This window comes from Hyperolius riggenbachi, chromosome 6 (assembly GCF_040937935.1).
Source record: "Hyperolius riggenbachi isolate aHypRig1 chromosome 6, aHypRig1.pri, whole genome shotgun sequence".
Lineage (NCBI taxonomy): Eukaryota > Metazoa > Chordata > Amphibia > Anura > Hyperoliidae > Hyperolius > Hyperolius riggenbachi.
Window position 1 is genome coordinate 392228461 of NC_090651.1, and position 21528 is coordinate 392249988.

Here is a 21528-nt window from a genome sequence, read left to right on the forward strand (position 1 = left end):
ACTTCACTAACCCCTGCTGCCACCACCAACTACACTACACTTCACTAACCCCTGCTGCCACCAACTTCACTACACTTCACCAACCTCTGCTGCCGCTACCTACTACACTACACTTCACCAACCCCTGCTGCCACCACCAACTACATTACACTTCACTAACCCCTGCTGCCACCATTAACTACGCTACACTTCACTAACCCCTGCTGCCACCACCAACTACACTACACTTCATTAATACCTGCTGCCCACACCAACTACACTACACTTCACTAACCCCTGCTGCCACCACCAACTACACTACACTTCACTAACATCTGCTGCCACCACTAACTACACTACACTTCACTAACCCCTGCTTCCACCACCAACTACACTACACTTCACTAACCCCTGCTTCCACCACCAACTACACTACACTTCACTAACCCCTGCTTCCACCACCAACTACACTACACTTCACTAACCTCTGCTGCCACCACCAACTACATTACACTTCACTAACCCCTGCTTCCACCACCAACTACATTACACTTAACTAACCAATGCTGCCACAACCAACTACACTACACTTCACCAACCCTGCTGCCACCACTAACTACACTACACTTCACTAACCCCTGCTGCCACCAACTACACTACACTTCACTAACCCCTGCTGCCCACACCAACTACACTTCACTAACCCCTGCTGCCACCAACAACAACACTACACGTCACTAACCCCTGCTGTCACCAACTACACTACACCAACCCCTGCTGCCACCACCAACTACACTACACTTCACTAACCTCTGCTGTCACCACCACCAACTACACTACACCAACCCCTGCTGCCACCACCGACTACACTACACTTCACTAACTCCTGCTGCCACCACTAACCACACTACACTTCACTAACCCCTGCTTCCATCACCAACTACACTACACTCCACCAACTACACTGCACTTCACAAAGTATCCCCCAGAGGCTTCCCCTCCCGAGGTAAGTATACCCCAAAGGCTTCCTACTCCCGAGGTAAGTATACTCCAGAGGCTTCCCCTCCCGAGGTAAGTATCCCCCAGAGGCTTCCCCCTCCCGAGGTAAGTATCCCTCAGAGGCTTCCCCCTCCCGAAGTAAGTATCCCCCAGAGGCTTCCCCTCCCGACGTAAGTATCCCCCAGAGGCTTCCCCCTCCCAAGGTAAGTATCCTTCAGAGGCTTCCCCCTCCCGAGGTAAGTATACCCCAGAGGCTTTTCCCTCCCGAGGTAAGTATCCCCCAGAGGCGTCCCCCTCCCGAGGTAAGTATCCCCCAACTACACTACACTTCACTAACCCCTGCTGCAACCACCAACTACACTACACTTCACTAACCCCTGATGTCACCAACTACAGTTCACCAACCGTGCTGCCACCACTAACTACACTACACTTCACTAACCCCTGATGCCACCTACTACACTACACTTCACCAACCTCAGTTGGCACCACCAACTACACTATACTACACTAACCCCTGCTGCCACCACCAACTACACTACACTTCACTAACCCCTGCTGCCACCAACTTCACTACACTTCACCAACCTCTGCTGCCACTACCTACTACACTACACTTTACCAACCCCTGCTGCCACCACCAACTACATTACACTTCACTAACCCCTTCTGCCACCATCAACTACGCTACACTTCACTAACCCCTGCTGCCACCACCAACTACACTACACTTCACTAACCTCTGCTGCCACCACTAACTACACTACACTTCATTAATACCTGCTGCCCACACCAACTACACTACACTTCACTAACCCCTGCTGCCACTACCAACTACACTACACTACACCAACCCCTGCTGCCACCATCAACTACGCTACACTTCACTAACCCCTGCTGCCACTACCAACTACAGTACACTACACCAACCCCTGCTGCCACCACCAACTACATTACACTTCACTAACCCCTGCTTCCACCACCAACTACACTACACTTCACTAACCCCTGCTTCCACCACCAACTGCACTACACTTCACTAACCCCTGCTTCCACCACCAACTACACTACACTTCACTAACCCCTGCTTCCACCACCAACTACACTACACTTCACTAACCTCTGCTGCCACCACCAACTACATTACACTTCACTAACCCCTGCTTCCACCACCAACAACATTACACTTCACTAACCCCTGCTGCCACAACCAACTACACTACACTTCACCAACCCTGCTGCCACCACTAACTACACTACACTTCACTAACCCCTGCTGCCACCAACTACACTACACTTCACTAACCCCTGCTGCCACCAACTACACTTCACTAACCCCTACTTCCACCACCAACTATACTACACTTCACTAACCCCTGATGTCACCAACTACACTACACCAACCCCTGCTGCCACCACCGACTACACTACACTTCACTAACTCCTGCTGCCACCACTAACCACCCTACACTTCACTAACCCCTGCTGCCACCACCAACTACACTACACTTCGCCAACCTCTGCTGCCACCACCAACTACACTGCACTTCACAAAGTATCCCCCAGAGGCTTTTCCCTCCCGAGATAAGTATCCCCCAGAGGCTTCCCCCTCCCGAGGTAAGTATCCCCCAGAGGGTTCCCCCTCCCGAGGTAAGTATCCCCCAGAGGCTTTCCCCACCCGAGGTAAGTATCCCCCAGAGGCTTCCCCCTCCCGAGGTAAGTATCCCCCAGAGGCTTCCTCCTCCCGAGGTAAGTATACCCCAGAGGCTTCCCCCTGCCGAGGTAAGTATCCCCCAGAGGCTTCACCCACCCGAGGTAAGTATCCCCCAGAGGCTTCCCCCTGCCGAGGTAAGTATCCCCCAGAGGCTTCCCCCACCCGAGGTAAGTATCCCCCAGAGGCTTCACCCACCCGGGGTAAGTTTCCTCCAGAGGCTTCCCCCTCCCGAGGTGAGTATCCCCCAGAGGCTTCCCCCTCCCGAGGTAAGTATCCCCAGAGGCTTCCCCCACCCGAGGTAAGTATCCCCCAGAGGCTTCCCCCACCCGAGGTAAGTATCCCCCAGAGGCTTCCTCCTCCCGAGGTAAGTATACCCCAGAGGCTTCCCCTCCCGAGGTAAGTATACCCCAAAGGCTTCCTACTCCCGAGGTAAGTATACTCCAGAGGCTTCCCCTCCCGAGGTAAGTATCCCCCAGAGGCTTCCCCCTCCCGAGGTAAGTATCCCGCAGAGGCTTCCCCCTCCCGAGGTAAGTATACCCCAGAGGCTTTTCCCTCCCGAGGTAAGTATCCCCCAGAGGCGTCCCCCTCCCGAGGTAAGTATCCCCCAACTACACTACACTTCACTAACCCCTGCTGCCACCACCAACTACACTACACTTCACTAACCCCTGATGTCACCAACTACACTTCACCAACCCTGCTGCCACCACTAACTACACTACACTTCACTAACCCCTGATGCCACCTACTACACTACACTTCACCAACCTCTGCTGGCACCACCAGCTACACTACACTTCACTAACCCCTGCTGTCACCAACTTCACTACACTTCACCAACCTCTGCTGCCACAACCTACTACACTACACTTTACCAACCCCTGCTGCCACCACCAACTACATTACACTTCACTAACCCCTTCTGCCACCATCAACTACGCTACACTTCACTAACCCCTGCTGCCACCACCAACTACACTACACTTCACTAACCTCTGCTGCCACCACTAACTACACTACACTTCATTAATACCTGCTGCCCACTCCAACTACACTACACTTCACTAACCCCTGCTGCCGCTACCAACTACACTACACTACACCAACCCCTGCTGCCACCACCAACTACATTACACTTCACTAACCCCTGCTTCCACCACCAACTACACTACACTTCACTAACCTCTGCTGCCACCACCAACTACATTACACTTCACTAACCCCTGCTTCCACCACCAACAACATTACACTTCACTAACCCCTACTGCCACAACCAACTACACTACACTTCACCAACCCTGCTGCCACCACTAACTACACTACACTTCACTAACCCCTGCTGCCACCAACTACACTACACTTCACTAACCCCTGATGTCACCAACTACACTACACCAACCCCTGCTGCCACCACCGACTACACTACACTTCACTAACTCCTGCTGCCACCACTAACCACCCTACACTTCACTAACCCCTGCTGCCACCACCAACTACACTACACTTCGCCAACCTCTGCTGCCACCACCAACTACACTGCACTTCACAAAGTATCCCCCAGAGGCTTTTCCCTCCCGAGGTAAGTATCCCCCAGAGGCTTCCCCCTCCCGAGGTAAGTATCCCCCAGAGGCTTCCCCCCCTGAGGTAAGTATCCCCCAGAGGCTTCCCCCCCCCCCCCCGAGGTAAGTATCCCCCAGAGGCTTCCCCCACCCCGAGGTAAGTATCCCCCAGAGGCTTCCCCTCCCGAGGTAAGTATCCCCCAGAGGCTTCCCCCTCCCGAGGTAAGTATCCCCCAGAGGCTTCCCCCTCCCGAGGTAAGTATCCCCTAGAGGCTTCCCCCTCCCGAGGTAAGTATCCCCCAGAGGCTTCCTCCTCCCGAGGTAAGTATCCCTCAGAGGCTTCCCCCTCCCGAGGTAAGTATCCCCCAGAGGCTTCCCCCTCCCGAGGTAAGTATACCCCAGAGGCTTCCCCCTCCCGAGGTAAGTATCCCCCAGAGGCTTCCCCCACCCGAGGTAAGTATCCCCCAGAGGCTTCCCCCACCCGAGGTAAGTATCCCCCAGAGGGTTCCCCCTCCCGAGGTAAGTATCCCCCAGAGGGTTCCCCCTCCCGAGGTAAGTATCCCCCAGAGGAGGTTTTTATTTTACAGATTTTCTTTAACCTCCCCGGCGTTCTATTGAGATCGCCAGGGAGGCTGGGGGAGGGGTTTTTTTTAATAAAAAAAAATCTATTTCATGCAGCCAACTGAAAGTTGGCTGCATGAAAGCCCACTAGAGGGCGCTCCGGAGGCGTTCTTCTGATCGCCTCCGGCAAGCATAAGTAACAAGGAAGGCTGCAATGAGCAGCCTTCCTTGTTTGGCTTTCCTCGTCGCCATGGCGACGAGCGGAGTGACGTCATGGACGTCAGCCGACGTCCTGACGTCAGCCGCCTCCGATCCAGCCCTTAGCGCTGGCCGGAACTGATTGGTCCGGCTGCGCAGGGCTCGGGCGGCTGGGGGGACCCTTTTCGCCGCTGCTCGCGGCGGATCGTCACAGAGCGGCGGCGATCAGGCAGCACACGCGGCTGGCAAAGTGCCGGCTGCGTGTGCTGCTTTTTATTTGAGGAAAATCGGCCCAGCAGGGCCTGAGCGGCAGCCTCCGGCGGTGATGGACGAGCTGAGCTCGTCCATACCGCTCAGGAAGTTAAAGGACTTATGAGGCCAAGTACAGTAAAAAAAAATAAAAAAAAGTTAGCTACCTGGATCAGCTTGTAAAGCTTGTAAGGCACGGAGGACGCCGTCCGCGCCCTCCGTGCCGTTCCGCCTGGTCCCCGCCGCCGAACAGCCCCCCGAACGGTCCCCGACCGCGCGGCCCGGGTCGGGCTCCCCAGCCTGTACCAAGATGGCCGCCGGAGCTGGCCGCGGCTGCGCAGTCCGCATAGCCGCTAGTGCGGCTGCGCAGCATTAAGGCCAACCCCTCGATCCACGCTACTGTTACGTGATCGAGGGGTTGGCCTTAGAGCTGTGCAGCCGCACTCGCAGCTATGCGGACTGCGCAGCCGCAGCCAGCTCCGGCGGCCATCTTGGTACAGGCTGGGGAGCACATATAGCAGAATGCAGTAAAGAGGCCCTGTAGTGACATATAGCGGAATGCAGTAAAGAGGCCCTGTAGTGACATAGTAGAATGCAGTAAAGAGGCCCTTTAGTGACATATAGCGGAATGCAGTAAAGAGGCCCTGTAGTGACATAGTAGAATGCAGTAAAGAGGCCCTGTAGTGACATAGTAGAATGCAGTAAAGAGGCCCTGTAGTGACATATAGCAGCATGCAGTAAAGAGGCCCTGTAGTGACATAGTAGAATGCAGTAAAGAGGCCCTGTAGTGACATATAGCGGAATGTAGTAAAGAGGCCCTGTAGTGACATAGTAGAATGCAGTAAAGAGGCCCTGTAGTGACATATAGCGGAATGTAGTAAAGAGGCCCTGTAGTGACATAGTAGAATGCAGTAAAGAGGCCCTGTAGTGACATATAGCAGAATGCAGTAAAGAGGCCCTGTAGTGACATGTAGTAGAATGCAGTAAATAGGCCCTGTAGTGACATAGTAGAATGCAGTAAAGAGGCCCTGTAGTGACATATAGCGGAATGCAGTAAAGAGGCCCTGTAGTGACATATAGCAGCATGCAGTAAAGAGGCCCTGTAGTGACATAGTAGAATGCAGTAAAGAGGCCCTGTAGTGACATATAGCGGAATGCAGTAAAGAGGCCCTGTAGTGACATAGTAGAATGCAGTAAAGAGGCCCTGTAGTGACATATAGCAGAATGCAGTAAATAGGTCCTGTAGTGACACATAGCAGAATGCAGTAAAGAGGCCCTGTAGTGACATATAGTAGAATGCAGTAAAGAGGCCCTGTAGTGACATATAGCAGAATGTAGTAAAGAGGCCCTGTAGTGACATGTAGTAGAATGCAGTAAATAGGTCCTGTAGTGACATATAGCAGAATGCAGTAAATAGGTCCTGTAGTGACATATAGCAGAATGCAGTAAATAGGTCCTGTAGTGACACATAGCAGAATGCAGTAAAGAGGCCCTGTAGTGACATATAGTAGAATGCAGTAAAGAGGCCCTGTAGTGACATATAGCAGAATGCAGTATAGAGGCCCTGTATTGACATATAGCAGAATGCAGTAAAGAGGCCCTGTAGTGACATATAGCGGAATGCAGTAAAGAGGTCCTGTAGTGACATAGTAGAATGCAGTAAAGAGGCCCTGTAGCGACATATAGCCGAATGCAGTAAAGAGGCCCTGCAGTGACATAGTAGAATGCAGTAAAGAGGCCCTGTAGTGACATATAGTAGAATGCAGTAAAGAGGCCCTCTAGTGACATATAGCAGAATGCAGTAAAGAGACCCTGCAGTGACATATAGCAGGATGCAGTAAAGAGGCCCTGTAGTGACATATAGCAGGATGCAGTAAAGAGGCCCTGTAGTGGCATATAGCCGAATGCAGTAAAGAGGCCCTGCAGTGACATAGTAGAATGCAGTAAAGAGGCCCTGTAGTGACATATAGTAGAATGCAGTAAAGAGGCCCTGTAGTGACATATAGCAGAATGCAGTAAAGAGGCCCTGTAGTGACATATAGCAGAATGCAGTAAAGAGGCCCTGTAGTGACATATAGCAGAATGCAGTAAAGAGGCCCTGTAGTGGCAAATAGCAGGATGCAGTAAAGGGGCCCTGTAGTGACATATAGCAGAATGCAGTAAAGAGGTCCTGTAGTGGCAAATAGCAGGATGCAGTAAAGAGGCCCTGTAGTGACATATAGCAGGATGCAGTAAAGAGGCCCTGTAGTGACATATAGCAGAATGCAGTAAAGAGGCCCTGTAGTGACATATAGCAGAATGCAGTAAAGAGGCCCTGTAGTGGCAAATAGCAGGATGCAGCAAGAGGCCCTGTAGTGACATATAGCAGGATGCAGTAAAGAGGCCCTGTAGTGACATATAGAGATGTCGCGAACGGTTCGCCGGCGAACTACGGTGGTTCGCGAACTTTTGCGGAAGTTCGATTTGCCCCATAATGCTCTATTTAGAAAAACTTTGACCCTCTACATCACAGTCAGCAGACACATTGTTGCCAAACACACTGCTCTCAATGCAGGAGGCCTGCCCCCCTCCCTCCTCCATGCAAGGTCCTTATACCATTTGACTTACTTGTCTGCCTACACTAATTATTTAAGGGACAGCTGCTACACACTCTGCTAGGGAGATTTTAATTAGCCTCTTGTGGGACCCTCCTCCCTTCTACCCTTCTACCTATTCCCTCCTACCGGAGGGAGGAGGGTCTCATCTCCTACGGAATTCCAATATTTCAAAAACCAGCTTACATACCGTGACAGGGATTTGAACCCAGGTCTCAGTGTATGGTAGGTAACTAACATATCCATTATACCACCAACACTACTAGCTGAAAGTAGCTGAAAGTAGCTGAAAGTAGCCTAGCATGTACCATTTATGTTAAATGCAAGAGAAAAATTAGACAAGACAAATAACATTTATATCACACTTTTCTCCTGGCAGACTCAAAGCACCAGAGCTGCAGCCACTAGGGGGCACTCAGTCAAGACAAAGACAAATACCGTATTTTTCGGACTATAAGACGCTCCGGACTATAAGACGCACCTAGATTTAGAGGGCAAAAACCAGGAAAAAAAAAACTAAATCTAGGTGCATCCATGGTCCAGGAGTGTCCTATAGAACTTTAAACTCCCCCAAGGTGTCTCTATCTAAGTTAAACTATGCTAAACTCTGCTGCCCCCACCAACTACTCTAACCCCTGATGCCCCCAACTACACTACACTAACCCCTGATGCCCCCAACTACACTACACTACTCTAACCCCTGATGCCCCCAACTACACTACACTAACCACTGATGTCCTCCCCCACCCAGCTACACAACACTACACAAACCTCTGCTTCCCTACGCCCCAAGCTAGCTACACTAACCACTGCAATTAAATTAAGGTCTCACCCATCATGAGAGGTTCCTGGGAGGGCTGCAGCAGAGCGATGTGGTGTTCCTGTGTGGCATAGCAGCAACCGCTGCAATGATCTATAATTGGCACCCTCTTATGACCTGCGGCGCACGTGCGCCGGGGTCATAGGATGAACCAATAAGCAAGGCAGTATGGTGGCCTCTGATGGACACTGCGACCATCGTGGCTAAAGATGTTCCTCTCTGCCCGGAATAGCTGACACGGGGCTGATGCAGGGACAAAGCCAGAGCGGACCTGCATTACCGATCTTACATTGATTACTGCCATGCCACCCGGGGAGATGTTAAAACTGTTCGCACTGCTGCCGGGGGACACGCTAGAAGAAGGACATTGCAGCGGCTGCTGCTATCGGCCCGGGGAGATGGTAACATTGATTGCGCTGATGCAGCTCCGAGGACAAGCTGAAAGATGGACATTGCAGCGGCTGCTGCTATCGGCCTGGGGAGATGGTAACACTGATTGCGCTGCTGCCGGGGGAAAAGATGGACATTCCAGATCATCGGCCAGGTAGATGTTAACATTGATCCCGCTGCTGCTGCTGCTCTGGGGACAAGCTGGGAGATTCACACAGGCGCACAGGAACACGTGAACACAAGCGCCCGGATAGATACATTGTTGCATTCGGACTATAAGACGCAGTAACTTTTTCTCCCCACTTTTGGGGGAGAAAAAGTGCGTCTTATAGTCCGAAAAATACGGTAACATTTATATCGCGCTTTTCTCCTGGTGGACTCAAAGCACCAGAGCTGCAGCCACTAGGGCATGCTCTATAGGCAGTAGCAGTGTTAGGGAGACTTGCCTAAGGTCTCCTACTGAATAGGTGCTGGCTTACTGAACAGGCAGAGATGAGATTCGAACCCTGGTCTCCTGCGTCAGAGGCAGAGCCCTTAACCATTACACCTTCCAGCCACTAGTAACGGTATGTAAGCTGGTTTTTGAAATACTGGAATTCCCTGGCAGATGAGACCCTCCTCCCCCTCCTCCCTCCGGTAGGAGGGAATAGGTAGAAGGGTGGAGGGTGAAGGGTGGCCTAAAATAGGGGCTTATGTGAAAACTAGATTTTTGCCTGGGACTTTTGATGTGTATTTCACTCAATCATGTCTGCCTCCAGGTATTAGAGCCCTCGAAATATGTTTTCTATCATTTTTCCAGCCGTCAGAATGTTTTCTATTTTTCAAAGTTCGCCTTCCCACTGAAGTCTATTGCGGTTCGTGAACTTTTTCGCGAACCGAACCTTTCGCGGAGGTTCGCAAACAGGGTTCGTGAACCGAAAATCAGAGGTTCGCGACATCTCTAGTGACATATAGCAGAATGCAGTAACGAGGCCCTGTAGTGACATATAGCAGAATGCAGTGTAGAGGTCATCAAGGCTGGGTGCTGGACGGGAGATATGTTTCCCCGCTGTTTGGACTCTGGTCCCTTTAAGCACGTGTGGTCCGTGGAAAGGAGCCCGGGTTTTTAGGCAGCAAGCAATTGCTGCCTGTGTGTTTTTTTTTTCTTTTCAGGGCCGGACTCCTGGGATGGGAGGGAAGGATGGGCGGGCCTTCCCATCCCACCTCGGGCCACACCTGTTTTCCTCTGGGCTGTTCAGCTCAGATAATGAGATTCATAAGGGCTGCTCTGACAGGCAGTCAGGGAAGGTGTTTGGAGGAGTAGCATGCTGGCTACTGAAACTCTTGTCTCTAGAGTATTGCAAATAAGATTGCTGAAAGCTTGCTGAAGGCCAGGCCACACACTGGACTGTGAATTATGTGTGGTTTGGTCCTGTTGGAGACTTGCTGTCTCTGAACAAACTGGACTTTACCTTTACCAAAGCTGAAGTAAGCTTCCTGTTATTTTCCTTTTACTGCTGATGTCAAGCTGTTTAATTCCCTGCTGGTTAAATAAACGGACTTTGTTTTTATACAAACTGTGTACTGCGTGCTGGCTGCGAACCCCAACTTTACAACTGGTGCTCGGATGCGGGCAGCGCAGCACTGGCGAGAAGAAAAAAAAAAAAAGTTCCGTTTAAAAAGTGACATTTAAAGGGCCAGTCTTCTTGTGTGCATCATGGAGGAAGTGGTGAAGCAGTTGGCCTTGGCAACTTTACAGCTGCAGCAGAGTATGGTGGCCCAGCAGGCGAGCATGGTGACCCAACAGCAAGCCACAGAGGCACAAGCTGCGGCACATCAGCAAGCTATAGAAGCCCTACGGGAGACCGCAGAGGCACAAGCAGCGACTCAACAGCGGGCCGCAGAGGCACAAGCTGCAGCACAACAGCAAGCTATAGAAGCCCTACGGGAGACCTGCAGAGGCACAAGCAGCGACTCAACAGCGGGCCACAGAGGCACAAGCTGCAGCACAACAGCAAGTCACAGAAGCCCTACGAGAGGCCTCAGAAGCACAAGCTAAAATGCTACTTGAGGCGGTGCGGCAGATGGCCCAAGGGCGAGAGGCAGCCGGAGTTGCCCCTAGCAACCAAGCGATCGTAAGAGCCAGTCACTTTCTGCAGAAGTTGACGCCCACCGATGATGTGGAAGCCTTTCTTAAAGGGAAGGTTCAAGCAAAATAAAAAAATGAGTTTCACTTACCTGAGGCTTCTACCAGCCCCATGCAGCCATCCTGTGCCCTCGTAGTCACTCACTGCTGCTCCAGTCCCCCGCCACCAGCTAGTTCTGCTTCTACCAGCCCCATGCAGCCATCCTGTGCCCTCGTAGTCACTCACTGCTGCTCCAGTCCCCTGCCACCAGCTAGTTCTGCTTCTACCAGCCCCCTGCAGCCATCCTGTGCCCTCGCAGTCACTCACTGCTGCTCCAGTCCCCCGCCACCAGCTAGTTCTGCTTCTACCAGCCCCATGCAGCCATCCTGTGCCCTCGCAGTCACTCACTGCTGCTCCAGTACCCCGCCACCAGCTAGTTCTGCTTCTACCAGCCCCATGCAGCCATCCTGTGCACTCGTAGTCACTCACTGCTGCTCCAGTCCCCCACCACCAGCTAGTTCTGCTTCTACCAGCCCCATGCAGCCATTCTGTGCCCTCGTAGTCACTCACTGCTGCTCCAGTCCCCCGCTGGCAGCTTGCCGACCTCGGAGGTCGGCGGGACGCATTGCGTACATTTTTACGCATTCTCGCTAGTGCAGGAACATTAACACATAATTTTACGCATTACTGGTTCTATGCGTACATTTTTACGCATTAAACCACTAACGCGTAAAATTGTATGTGTTAATGTTCCTGCACTAGCGAGAATGCGTAAAAATGTACGCAATGCATCCCGCCGACCTCCCAGGTCGGCAAGCTGCCAGAGGGGGAGTGGAGCGGCAGTGAGTGACTACGAGGGCACAGGATGGCTGCATGGGGCTGGTAGAAGCCCCAGGTAAGTAAAACTCATTTTTTAATTTTGCTTGGACATTCCCTTTAAGACCTTTGAGAGGACTGCAGAGCGCGAAGGATGGTCGAGAGACAGATGGGCTGGACTCCTTGCACCGTTCCTGACAGGAGAACCCCAAAAGGCCTACTACGACCTCACCCCTGCAGACGCTCTGGACTATGATCGGTTAAAGGCGGAGATCCTGGCCCGGCTAGGTGTAACAGCGGTTCGGGCCCAGCGGGTGTACAGTTGGAAATACCTGTTGGATCGGCCAGCCAGGTCCCAGATGCATGACCTAGTTCAACTGGCGACAAAATGGCTACAACCAGAGGTCCTCACCGGTCCCCAGATGGTGGAGCGATTTGTGTTGGATCGGTTTCTGCGTGCCCTACCAGTGAACCTACAACGGTGGGTCAGTCATGGGGACCCCAAAACAGCGGAGCAGCTGGTGGAGATGGTAGAGAGATACACTGCCGTGGAGGATCTGCTATCCCCAAAGGGTCAGGCGGGCCCCACCTCATCCCGTGTGGCTAGGTTCTCTTCCTTTGGAAAGGGTGCTGCATGTAACCCTGGAACCAACACCTCCAGTAACAGGGAAGGGCCCCCAGGAGCCACTCATGGGCTGCCACCTGTTGTTGCTGCACCTAGGAGGGGAGGTGCTATCCAGTGTTGGCGATGTTCTGCGTGGGGCCATACCAGAGCCCAGTGTCCACTACAGGAGGAGCCCATGCAGTGTGATGTACTGCGGAGGGTTTCATATTTTGCTTATGATGTGTGCCTGGCGGGGTGCCAGGAAAACGTTGTTTGCACTATCAGTGTGAACCAGGTACCTACGAAAGCCTTACTGGACTCAGGCAGTATGGTGACCATGGTGCACGCTGATCTAATTAAAACGAAAATTATTTCTGGACTAAAGCCACTGAAGGTGGTATGCATCCATGGAGACACAAAGACTTATCCGGTGGTTCCCGTACTAATGGCGACTGACTGTGGGACAATCACTCATGCCGTTGGAGTGGTAAGGAACCTAATGTGTAAAGTGATTTTGGGAAGAGACTTTCCACTGTTTTGGGAACTTTTGGAGAGGGTAAGAGGGACTTCTGTTAGAGATGTTTTAGCCCCTACTCCCTCTCCAATAGAGATTGATGGTCAAGGTTTGAAAGAAAATATGTTATTAAAAAATGATAATGTATTGGCGCAAGTTGATAAAAGGATGTTCGAACATCCAGTTCGGGACCCTGAGCAGGTTTCTGAGGGGGGGGGGGGGGGGGGGGAAATTCCCCATTACAAATTATGTTGGGCGAGGATGATGAGGAATCTTCTCCCCAATCTATGCTCCCCGATCTGGATGTATCAAAAGGGACATTTATTACTGCACAGATGCGAGATCCAACGCTGTCCCACGCTAGAGAGCAGGTAACCGTAATGAATGGAGTGTCCCAGGAGCCTGGGGCTGATGAGAGATTTCCCCATTTTTCAGTACATGGAGATCTACTGTATCGAGTCTCAAAAGTAAGAGACGAGGTGGTAGAACAGCTGCTGGTTCCTCAAACTTTTCGGAGGATGGTACTAGATTTGGCGCACAACGAAGCATTGGGAGGCCACCTGGGGGCTGAGAAAACGGAGGCGCGGATTGCTGACAGGTTTTATTGGCCGGGTTTAAAGGCCGATGTAAAGAACTTTTGCGCTTCCTGCCCAACCTGTCAGTTAACCGCGCCAATGTCCCGTTTTCGAAACCCTTTGGTGCCCTTGCCAATAATAGAGGTTCCATTCGAGCGCATTGCTATGGATATCGTGGGACCCTTGGTAAAATCTGCAAGGGGGCACCAATATATCCTGGTAGTGCTCGATTATGCCACCCGTTACCCTGAGGCATTCCCTTTGAGGAAACCAACGTCCAAAGCCATCGCCCGTGAGTTATTCAATATGTTTACTTGGACGGGTTTTCCCAGGGAAATCCTTACGGACCAGGGGACTCCTTTCATGTCTAAAGTTATGGCTGATTTATGTAAATTGTTCAAAATCCAACAGATGAGAACTTCTGTCTACCATCCCCAGACAGATGGACTGGTTGAGCGGTTTAACAAAACTCTGAAAATGATGTTAAAAAGAGTAGTACAAAAAGACGGAAAGGATTGGGATTGTTTGATACCTGCTGTAATGTTTGCTGTCCGGGAGGTACCCCAGGCCTCCACCGGTTTTTCCCCATTTGAATTGGTGTATGGGCGCAGACCTAGGGGGTTGCTTGACCTGGTAAAAGAGACCTGGGAAAGGGAGTCCAGTCCCCATATAAGCGTGGTGGAACATATTTCCCAGATGCAAGAACGCATTGCTAAGGTAATGCCCCTGGTCAAGGAACACCTAATGGCAGCCCAAGAAGCGCAGAGACGCGTATATAACCGTTCAGCAAAGGTCAGGCAGTTCCAGATAGGAGACAGAGTGGCGGTGTTAATTCCCACCGTGGAAAGTAAATTTTTGGCTAGGTGGCAAGGACCATTCGAAATTATCGAAAAAATAGGAGATGTGAACTATAAGGTACATCAGCCTGGGAAACGGAAACCGTTTCAACTATATCATGTGAATTTGTTGAAGCTCTGGAAAGAGAGAGAGACCGATCCGGTTATGGTGGGTGTGAGTGTGGTGCCCCAGGTCAGCATCGAGAGTGTGAAAATAGCTCCCACCCTGTCTAAGCCGCAGGTTCAACAGGTGAAGGAGTTTCTCCAGAGAAACAGGGGGATATTTTCAGATTTGCCGGGTCTCACCCATTTGATCGAGCATAACATTATAACTGAGCCCAGGACAAAAGTTTTCATCAAGCCCTATGGAATTCCGGAGGCCCGCAGGAAGGCCGTGTCGGAAGAGGTAAAACGGATGTTAGAGCTGGATATCATTGAGGAATCACAGAGTGATTGGTCGAGCCCAATAGTGTTGGTACCCAAGCCCAACGGAACTTGGCGGTTCTGCAATGATTTCCGGAAATTGAACGATGTGTCCAAGTTTGATGGATATCCGATGCCCCGGGTAGACGAGCTGATTGAAAGGTTAGGCCCTGCTCGTTACATTTCCACATTAGATCTGACCAAGGGGTATTGGCAAATACCCTTGGCCAAGGAAGCTCGGGAAAAAACTGCATTTTCCACACCCGAGGGGCATTTCCAATACAAGCGGATGCCTTTTGGGTTGCAGACTGCCCCCGCCACCTTCCAGAGAGTCATGGACAGGTTGCTGCGTCCCCATCAGAGATATGCGTCAGTCTATTTGGATGACATTGTCATTTTCAGCTCAGACTGGGAGTCCCACTTGCCGAAGGTACAAGCAGTCCTGGATGCGTTGAGAAAAGGGGGTTTCACAGTGAACCCCGAGAAATGTGCCCTAGGTATGGAAGAGGCGAAGTACTTGGGGTACATTGTCGGAAAGGGGTTGGTGAAACCCCAAGTGAACAAGGTTGAGGCAATCCAGGAATGGCCCCGCCCCGTCAGTAAGAAGCAGGTTCGTGCTTTCTTAGGCATAGTGGGGTACTACAGACGCTTCATCCCCAATTTTTCCACCCTGGCAGCCCCCTTGACTGATTTGACGAAGGGCCATAAGTCAGTAATGATCCAATGGACTGGGGAAACCGACAAAGCGTTTATGGAGTTAAAGTTGGCATTGTGCCAAAATCCTGTCCTGGTAGCCCCAGATTTCACCCGAGAGTTTGTGGTGCAGACAGATGCCTCAGATGTGGGATTGGGGGCGGTGCTCTCCCAGGTGATTGATGGTGAGGAACATCCAGTAGTTTTTCTCAGTAGGAAGATGACAGCGGCTGAGAAAAACTATGCGGTTGTGGAGAGAGAATGCCTGGCCATAAAATGGGCTCTGGACTCCCTGCGCTACTATTTGCTGGGCAGGAAGTTCAGGCTCATTTCCGACCATGCACCTCTGTATTGGATGAAACAGAATAGGGGTACGAATGCCAGAGTGTCCCGGTGGTTTCTCTCTCTCTCCAGGAGTTCAACTTTTTGGTGGAACACAGGCCTGGAAAAGAGCATCAGAACGCTGATGCTCTTTCCCGAGTTCATTGCATGGTGGGTCAAAGTGCCTCCACCTCCTCCTCGGGGTTGAGGCAGAGGGGGGGGATATGTAGAGGTCATCAAGGCTGGGTGCTGGACGGGAGATATGTTTCCCCGCTGTTTGGACTCTGGTCCCTTTAAGCACGTGTGGTCCGTGGAAAGGAGCCCGGGTTTTTAGGCAGCAAGCAATTGCTGCCTGTGTGTTTTTTTTTTCTTTTCAGGGCCGGACTCCTGGGATGGGAGGGAAGGATGGGCGGGCCTTCCCATCCCACCTCGGGCCACACCTGTTTTCCTCTGGGCTGTTCAGCTCAGATAATGAGATTCATAAGGGCTGCTCTGACAGGCAGTCAGGGAAGGTGTTTGGAGGAGTAGCATGCTGGCTACTGAAACTCTTGTCTCTAGAGTATTGCAAATAAGATTGCTGAAAGCTTGCTGAAGGCCAGGCCACACACTGGACTGTGAATTATGTGTGGTTTGGTCCTGTTGGAGACTTGCTGTCTCTGAACAAACTGGACTTTACCTTTACCAAAGCTGAAGTAAGCTTCCTGTTATTTTCCTTTTACTGCTGATGTCAAGCTGTTTAATTCCCTGCTGGTTAAATAAACGGACTTTGTTTTTATACAAACTGTGTACTGCGTGCTGGCTGCGAACCCCAACTTTACAGCAGTAAAGGGACCCTGTAGTGACATATAGCAGAATGCAGTAAAGAGGCCCTGTAGTGACATGTAGTAGAATGTATAGTTATTCAGGATAGCCACTTTTACAGTAATTCTCCTGGTTTAAGCATTAGAAACACTTTGTATATCTATATATTGGTGTGTAGCCCGGCCCTTTCAGTGATGCTTAGTCCAGGCTGATTAGTTATGTGGAATCCCGCCTCCCCTCCCCAGACATTCTGGGAGAATTATATTCAGCAGAGCCGCACCTGACAGGACTAGAGATGAATGTCACAATGTATATCAGAGTGAGGAGAGATGTCACGATGGGCAACACAAGAACACTGAGTAAACAATCTATAAATGAATATTGTAAATGGAATGTAGATTGGATGGATGGATGACATGGAGAGTTACCTGTTGTCCAGCGTAGGGCCGATCTTCTGCAGAGATTTGGCAACATTAAAGCGCACGTTGGCCACGGCATCCCCCGCCATCCGCACTACAGTGGGCAGCATGTGCTTGGTGGTGATGTCCTGCCCACACACCTCCGAGAGGACCTGGAAGACACAAGCATGACCATCAGGTAAGAGCAGCTGCCACGCTGTCATCGGCCACATATCCAGCAGTCACACACCCATGTCTGCCAGCTGCCACGCTGTCACCGGCCACATATCCAGTAGTCACACACCCATGTCTTCCAGCTGCCACGCTGTCACCGGCCACATATCCAGCAGTCACACACCCATGTCTGCCAGCTGCCACGCTGTCACCGGCCACATATCCAGCAGTCACACACCCATGTCTGCCAGCTGCCACGCTGTCACCGGCCACATATCCAGTAGTCACACACCCATGTCTGCCAGCTGCCACGCTGTCACCGGCCACATATCCAGCAGTTACACACCCATGTCTGCCAGCTGTCACCGGCCACATATCCAGCAGTCACACCCATGTCTGCCAGCTGCCACGCTGTCACCGGCCACATATCCAGCAGTTACACACCCATGTCTGCCAGCTGCCACGCTGTCACCGGCCACATATCCAGTAGTCACACACCCATGTCTTCCAGCTGCCACGCTGTCACCGGCCACATATCCAGCAGTCACACACCCATGTCTGCCAGCTGCCACCGGCCACATATCCAGCAGTCACACACCCATGTCTGCCAGCTGCCACGCTGTCACCGGCCACATATCCAGTAGCCACACACCCATGTCTGCCAGCTGCCACCGGCCACATATCCAGCAGTCACACACCCATGTCTGCCAGCTGCCACGCTGTCACCGGCCACATATCCAGCAGTCACACACCCATGTCTGCCAGATGCCACGCTGTCACCGGCCACATATCCAGCAGTCACACACCCATGTCTGCCAGCTGCCACGCTGTCACCGGCCACATATCAAGCAGTCACACCCTCATGTCTGCCAGCTGCCACGCTGTCACGGACCACATATCCAGCAGTTACACACCCATGTCTGCCAGCTGCCACGCTGTCACCGGCCACATATCCAGCAGTTACACACCCATGTCTGCCAGCTGCCACGCTGTCACCGGCCACATATCCAGCAGTTACACACCCATGTCTGCCAGCTGCCACGCTGTCACCGGCCACATATCAAGCAGTTACACACCCATGTCTGCCAGCTGCCACGCTGTCACCGGCCACATATCCAGCAGTCACACACCCATGTCTGCCAGCTGCCACGCTGTCACCGGCCACATATCAAGCAGTCACACCCTCATGTCTGCCAGCTGCCACGCTGTCACGGACCACATATCCAGCAGTTACACACCCATGTCTGCCAGCTGCCACGCTGTCACCGGCCACATATCCAGCAGTTACACACCCATGTCTGCCAGCTGCCACGCTGTCACCGGCCACATATCCAGCAGTCACACACCCATGTCTGCCAGCTGCCACGCTGTCACCGGCCACATATCAAGCAGTCACACACCCATGTCTGCCAGCTGCCACGCTGTAACGGACCACATATATAGCAGTTACACACCCATGTCTGCCAGCTGCCACGCTTTCACCGGCCACATATCCAGCAGTTACACACCCATGTCTGCCAGCTGCCACCGGCCACATATCCAGCAGTCACACACCCATGTCTGCCAGCTGCCACGCTGTCACCGGCCACATATCCAGCAGTCACACCCTCATGTCTGCCAGCTGCCACGCTGTCACGGACCACATATCCAGCAGTTACACACCCATGTCTGCCAGCTGCCACCGGCCACATATCCAGCAGTCACACACCCATGTCTGCCAGCTGCCACCGGCCACATATCCAGCAGTCACACACCCATGTCTGCCAGCTGCCACCGGCCACATATCCAGCAGTTACACACCCATGTCTGCCAGCTGCCACCGGCCACATATCCAGTAGTCACACACCCATGTCTGCCAGCTGCCACGCTGTCACCGGCCACATATCCAGCAGTCACACATCCATGTCTGCCAGCTGCCACCGGCCACATATCCAGCAGTCACACACCCATGTCTGCCAGCTGCCACCGGCCACATATCCAGCAGTTACACACCCATGTCTGCCAGCTGCCACCGGCCACATATCCAGTAGTCACACACCCATGTCTGCCAGCTGCCACGCTGTCACCGGCCACATATCCAGCAGTCACACATCCATGTCTGCCAGCTGCCACACTGTTACCGGCCACATATCCAGCAGTCACACCCTCATGTCTGCCAGCTGCCACGCTGTCACCGGCCACATATCCAGCAGTCACACACCCATGTCTTCCAGCTGCCACGCTGTCACTGGCCACATATCCAGCAGTCACACACCCATGTCTGCCAGCTGCCACGCTGTCACCGGCCACATATCCAGCAGTCACACACCCATGTCTGCCAGCTGCCACATATCCAGCAGTCACACACCCATGTCTTCCAGCTGCCACGCTGTCACTGGCCACATATCCAGCAGCCACACATCCATGTCTGCTAGCTGCCACGCTGTCACCGGCCACATATCCAGCAGTTACACACCCATGTCTGCCAGCTGCCACGCTGTCACCGGCCACATATCCAGCAGTTACACACCCATGTCTGCCAGCTGCCACGCTGTCACCGGCCACATATCCAGCAGTCACACACCCATGTCTGCCAGCTGCCACGCTGTCACCGGCCACATATCCAGCAGTCACACACCCATGTCTGCCAGTTGCTACACTCTCACCGGCCACATATCCAGCAGTCACACACTCATGTCTGCCAGCTGCCACGCTCTCACTGCTATGGAGAAGCAACCACTGGCCACATATCCAGCAGTCACACACCCATGTCTGCCAGCTGCCACGCTGTCACTGCTATGGAGAAGCAACCACTGGCCACATATCCAGCAGCCACACATAATGCAGCCACACACCCGCGTCGGCCAGCTGCCACACTCTCACTGCTATGAAGGTAACAGAGAATCCCTAAGACACTATCACCCTTAGGCCCCTTTTACACTTAATCAGTTAGTGTGCGTTAGTACGCATTTTTCCATAGCAGTGCATTGGGAAGAAGATTTCAGTTAAAACGCGTTAAGTGTGAAAGGTGCCATAGGAAAACATGGGACTTACTTTGAAAATCAGTTTTCTTTCCATTTTAACTGAGAGCAACTGATTAAGTGTAAAAGGGCCCTAACCCTAATACACTACAACTTGCCACACATGGTGTGTTCGACCCGCCCCCTTTAAATTATAATGGAGCCAAACTTTGACCCCTCACCCCAGAGTCAGCAGACACATGGCAGCCAATCAACTATTGCTCCCACCTGGACCGCCCCCTCACCTGTCAAAAAGCCAGCACAGAAGCCAATTTGCAGTCTGTGTTTGGCTTCTGTGCTGGGCAGATGAGGGACAGTGTGTTGTGACAGGGAGAGAGTTAGGTAGGCCTGTGTTCTGTGTCCTCAGTGCAGATTCTTGCTGTCCTGACACAGCTAAGCCCTTCTTAGGGCCGATACATTGTTTTTCTTGCTATTGTATTGTTCTTCTGTGGCCAGTGCACACATTAGCTGTTGGAGACAGGATTGCTGGTCCTAGTAGTACATCAACCATAACCCAATAATCCTTCACACCACTACTGGCATCTACTATCCACTACTGCCCCCTGTATAAGGCCTCATTACCGTTTTTTTGGTCACTTAACTGTCATTGAACTATCTCAGCCTGATCATAGAGGCTGGAAAACCGCAATCGCCTGCACTTCCAAGAACGTGCGCACAAGCACAGCACTACTCAGCACCACTACAAACCACTACACAAAGACTGCCACCGAGAGGACTAAAATTTATGTCCTGGAGGTGTCAACTAGTAAAAACAATGATTTGCTCACCTGACATTATCACTAAAGCTCTTTGCAGTTGTTTGCGGTGCGGTAAACGCGGCATTTACACTACCCTTACACTACCTTATCGCCATGTACACATGCCGGACAATTTAAAGCACTTACATGCACAAATTTAGGAATGTACTGGGATTTCTGCCCTTTAGAGATGAAAACATGACTCTGCATCAACTACACGTAATTTTTGGTGGGACCCATCTCCGGCATGCCCCCGTCCAGGTGTGAGGCCCCTTGTAATAAGTTTTCCATCACTTTTATGGCCATACACAGTCTCTACAGGTTTTAAAATTCGCCTGCCCATTGAAGTTTATGGCAGTTAACCAGATTCGAATGTTCGCAAACTTTTGCGGAAATATGCACTCAAAGTTCGTGAACCAAAAATTTGATGTGTGGGGGCCATCACTAG

General features: G+C 52.0%; 1 protein-coding gene across 1 annotated transcript in view; it reads right to left on the reverse strand.

Annotated features, from left to right (window-relative positions):
• Positions 1–21528, reverse strand: part of LOC137522011 (serine/threonine-protein phosphatase 2A 65 kDa regulatory subunit A alpha isoform) — a 348262-nt gene that overhangs the window by 21936 nt on the left and 304798 nt on the right. Inside the window, exon 13 of the mRNA XM_068242028.1 lies at positions 17180–17322. Within this exon, the coding sequence (XP_068098129.1) occupies positions 17180–17322 (143 nt within the window). The remainder of the gene's footprint in view (positions 1–17179; positions 17323–21528) is intronic.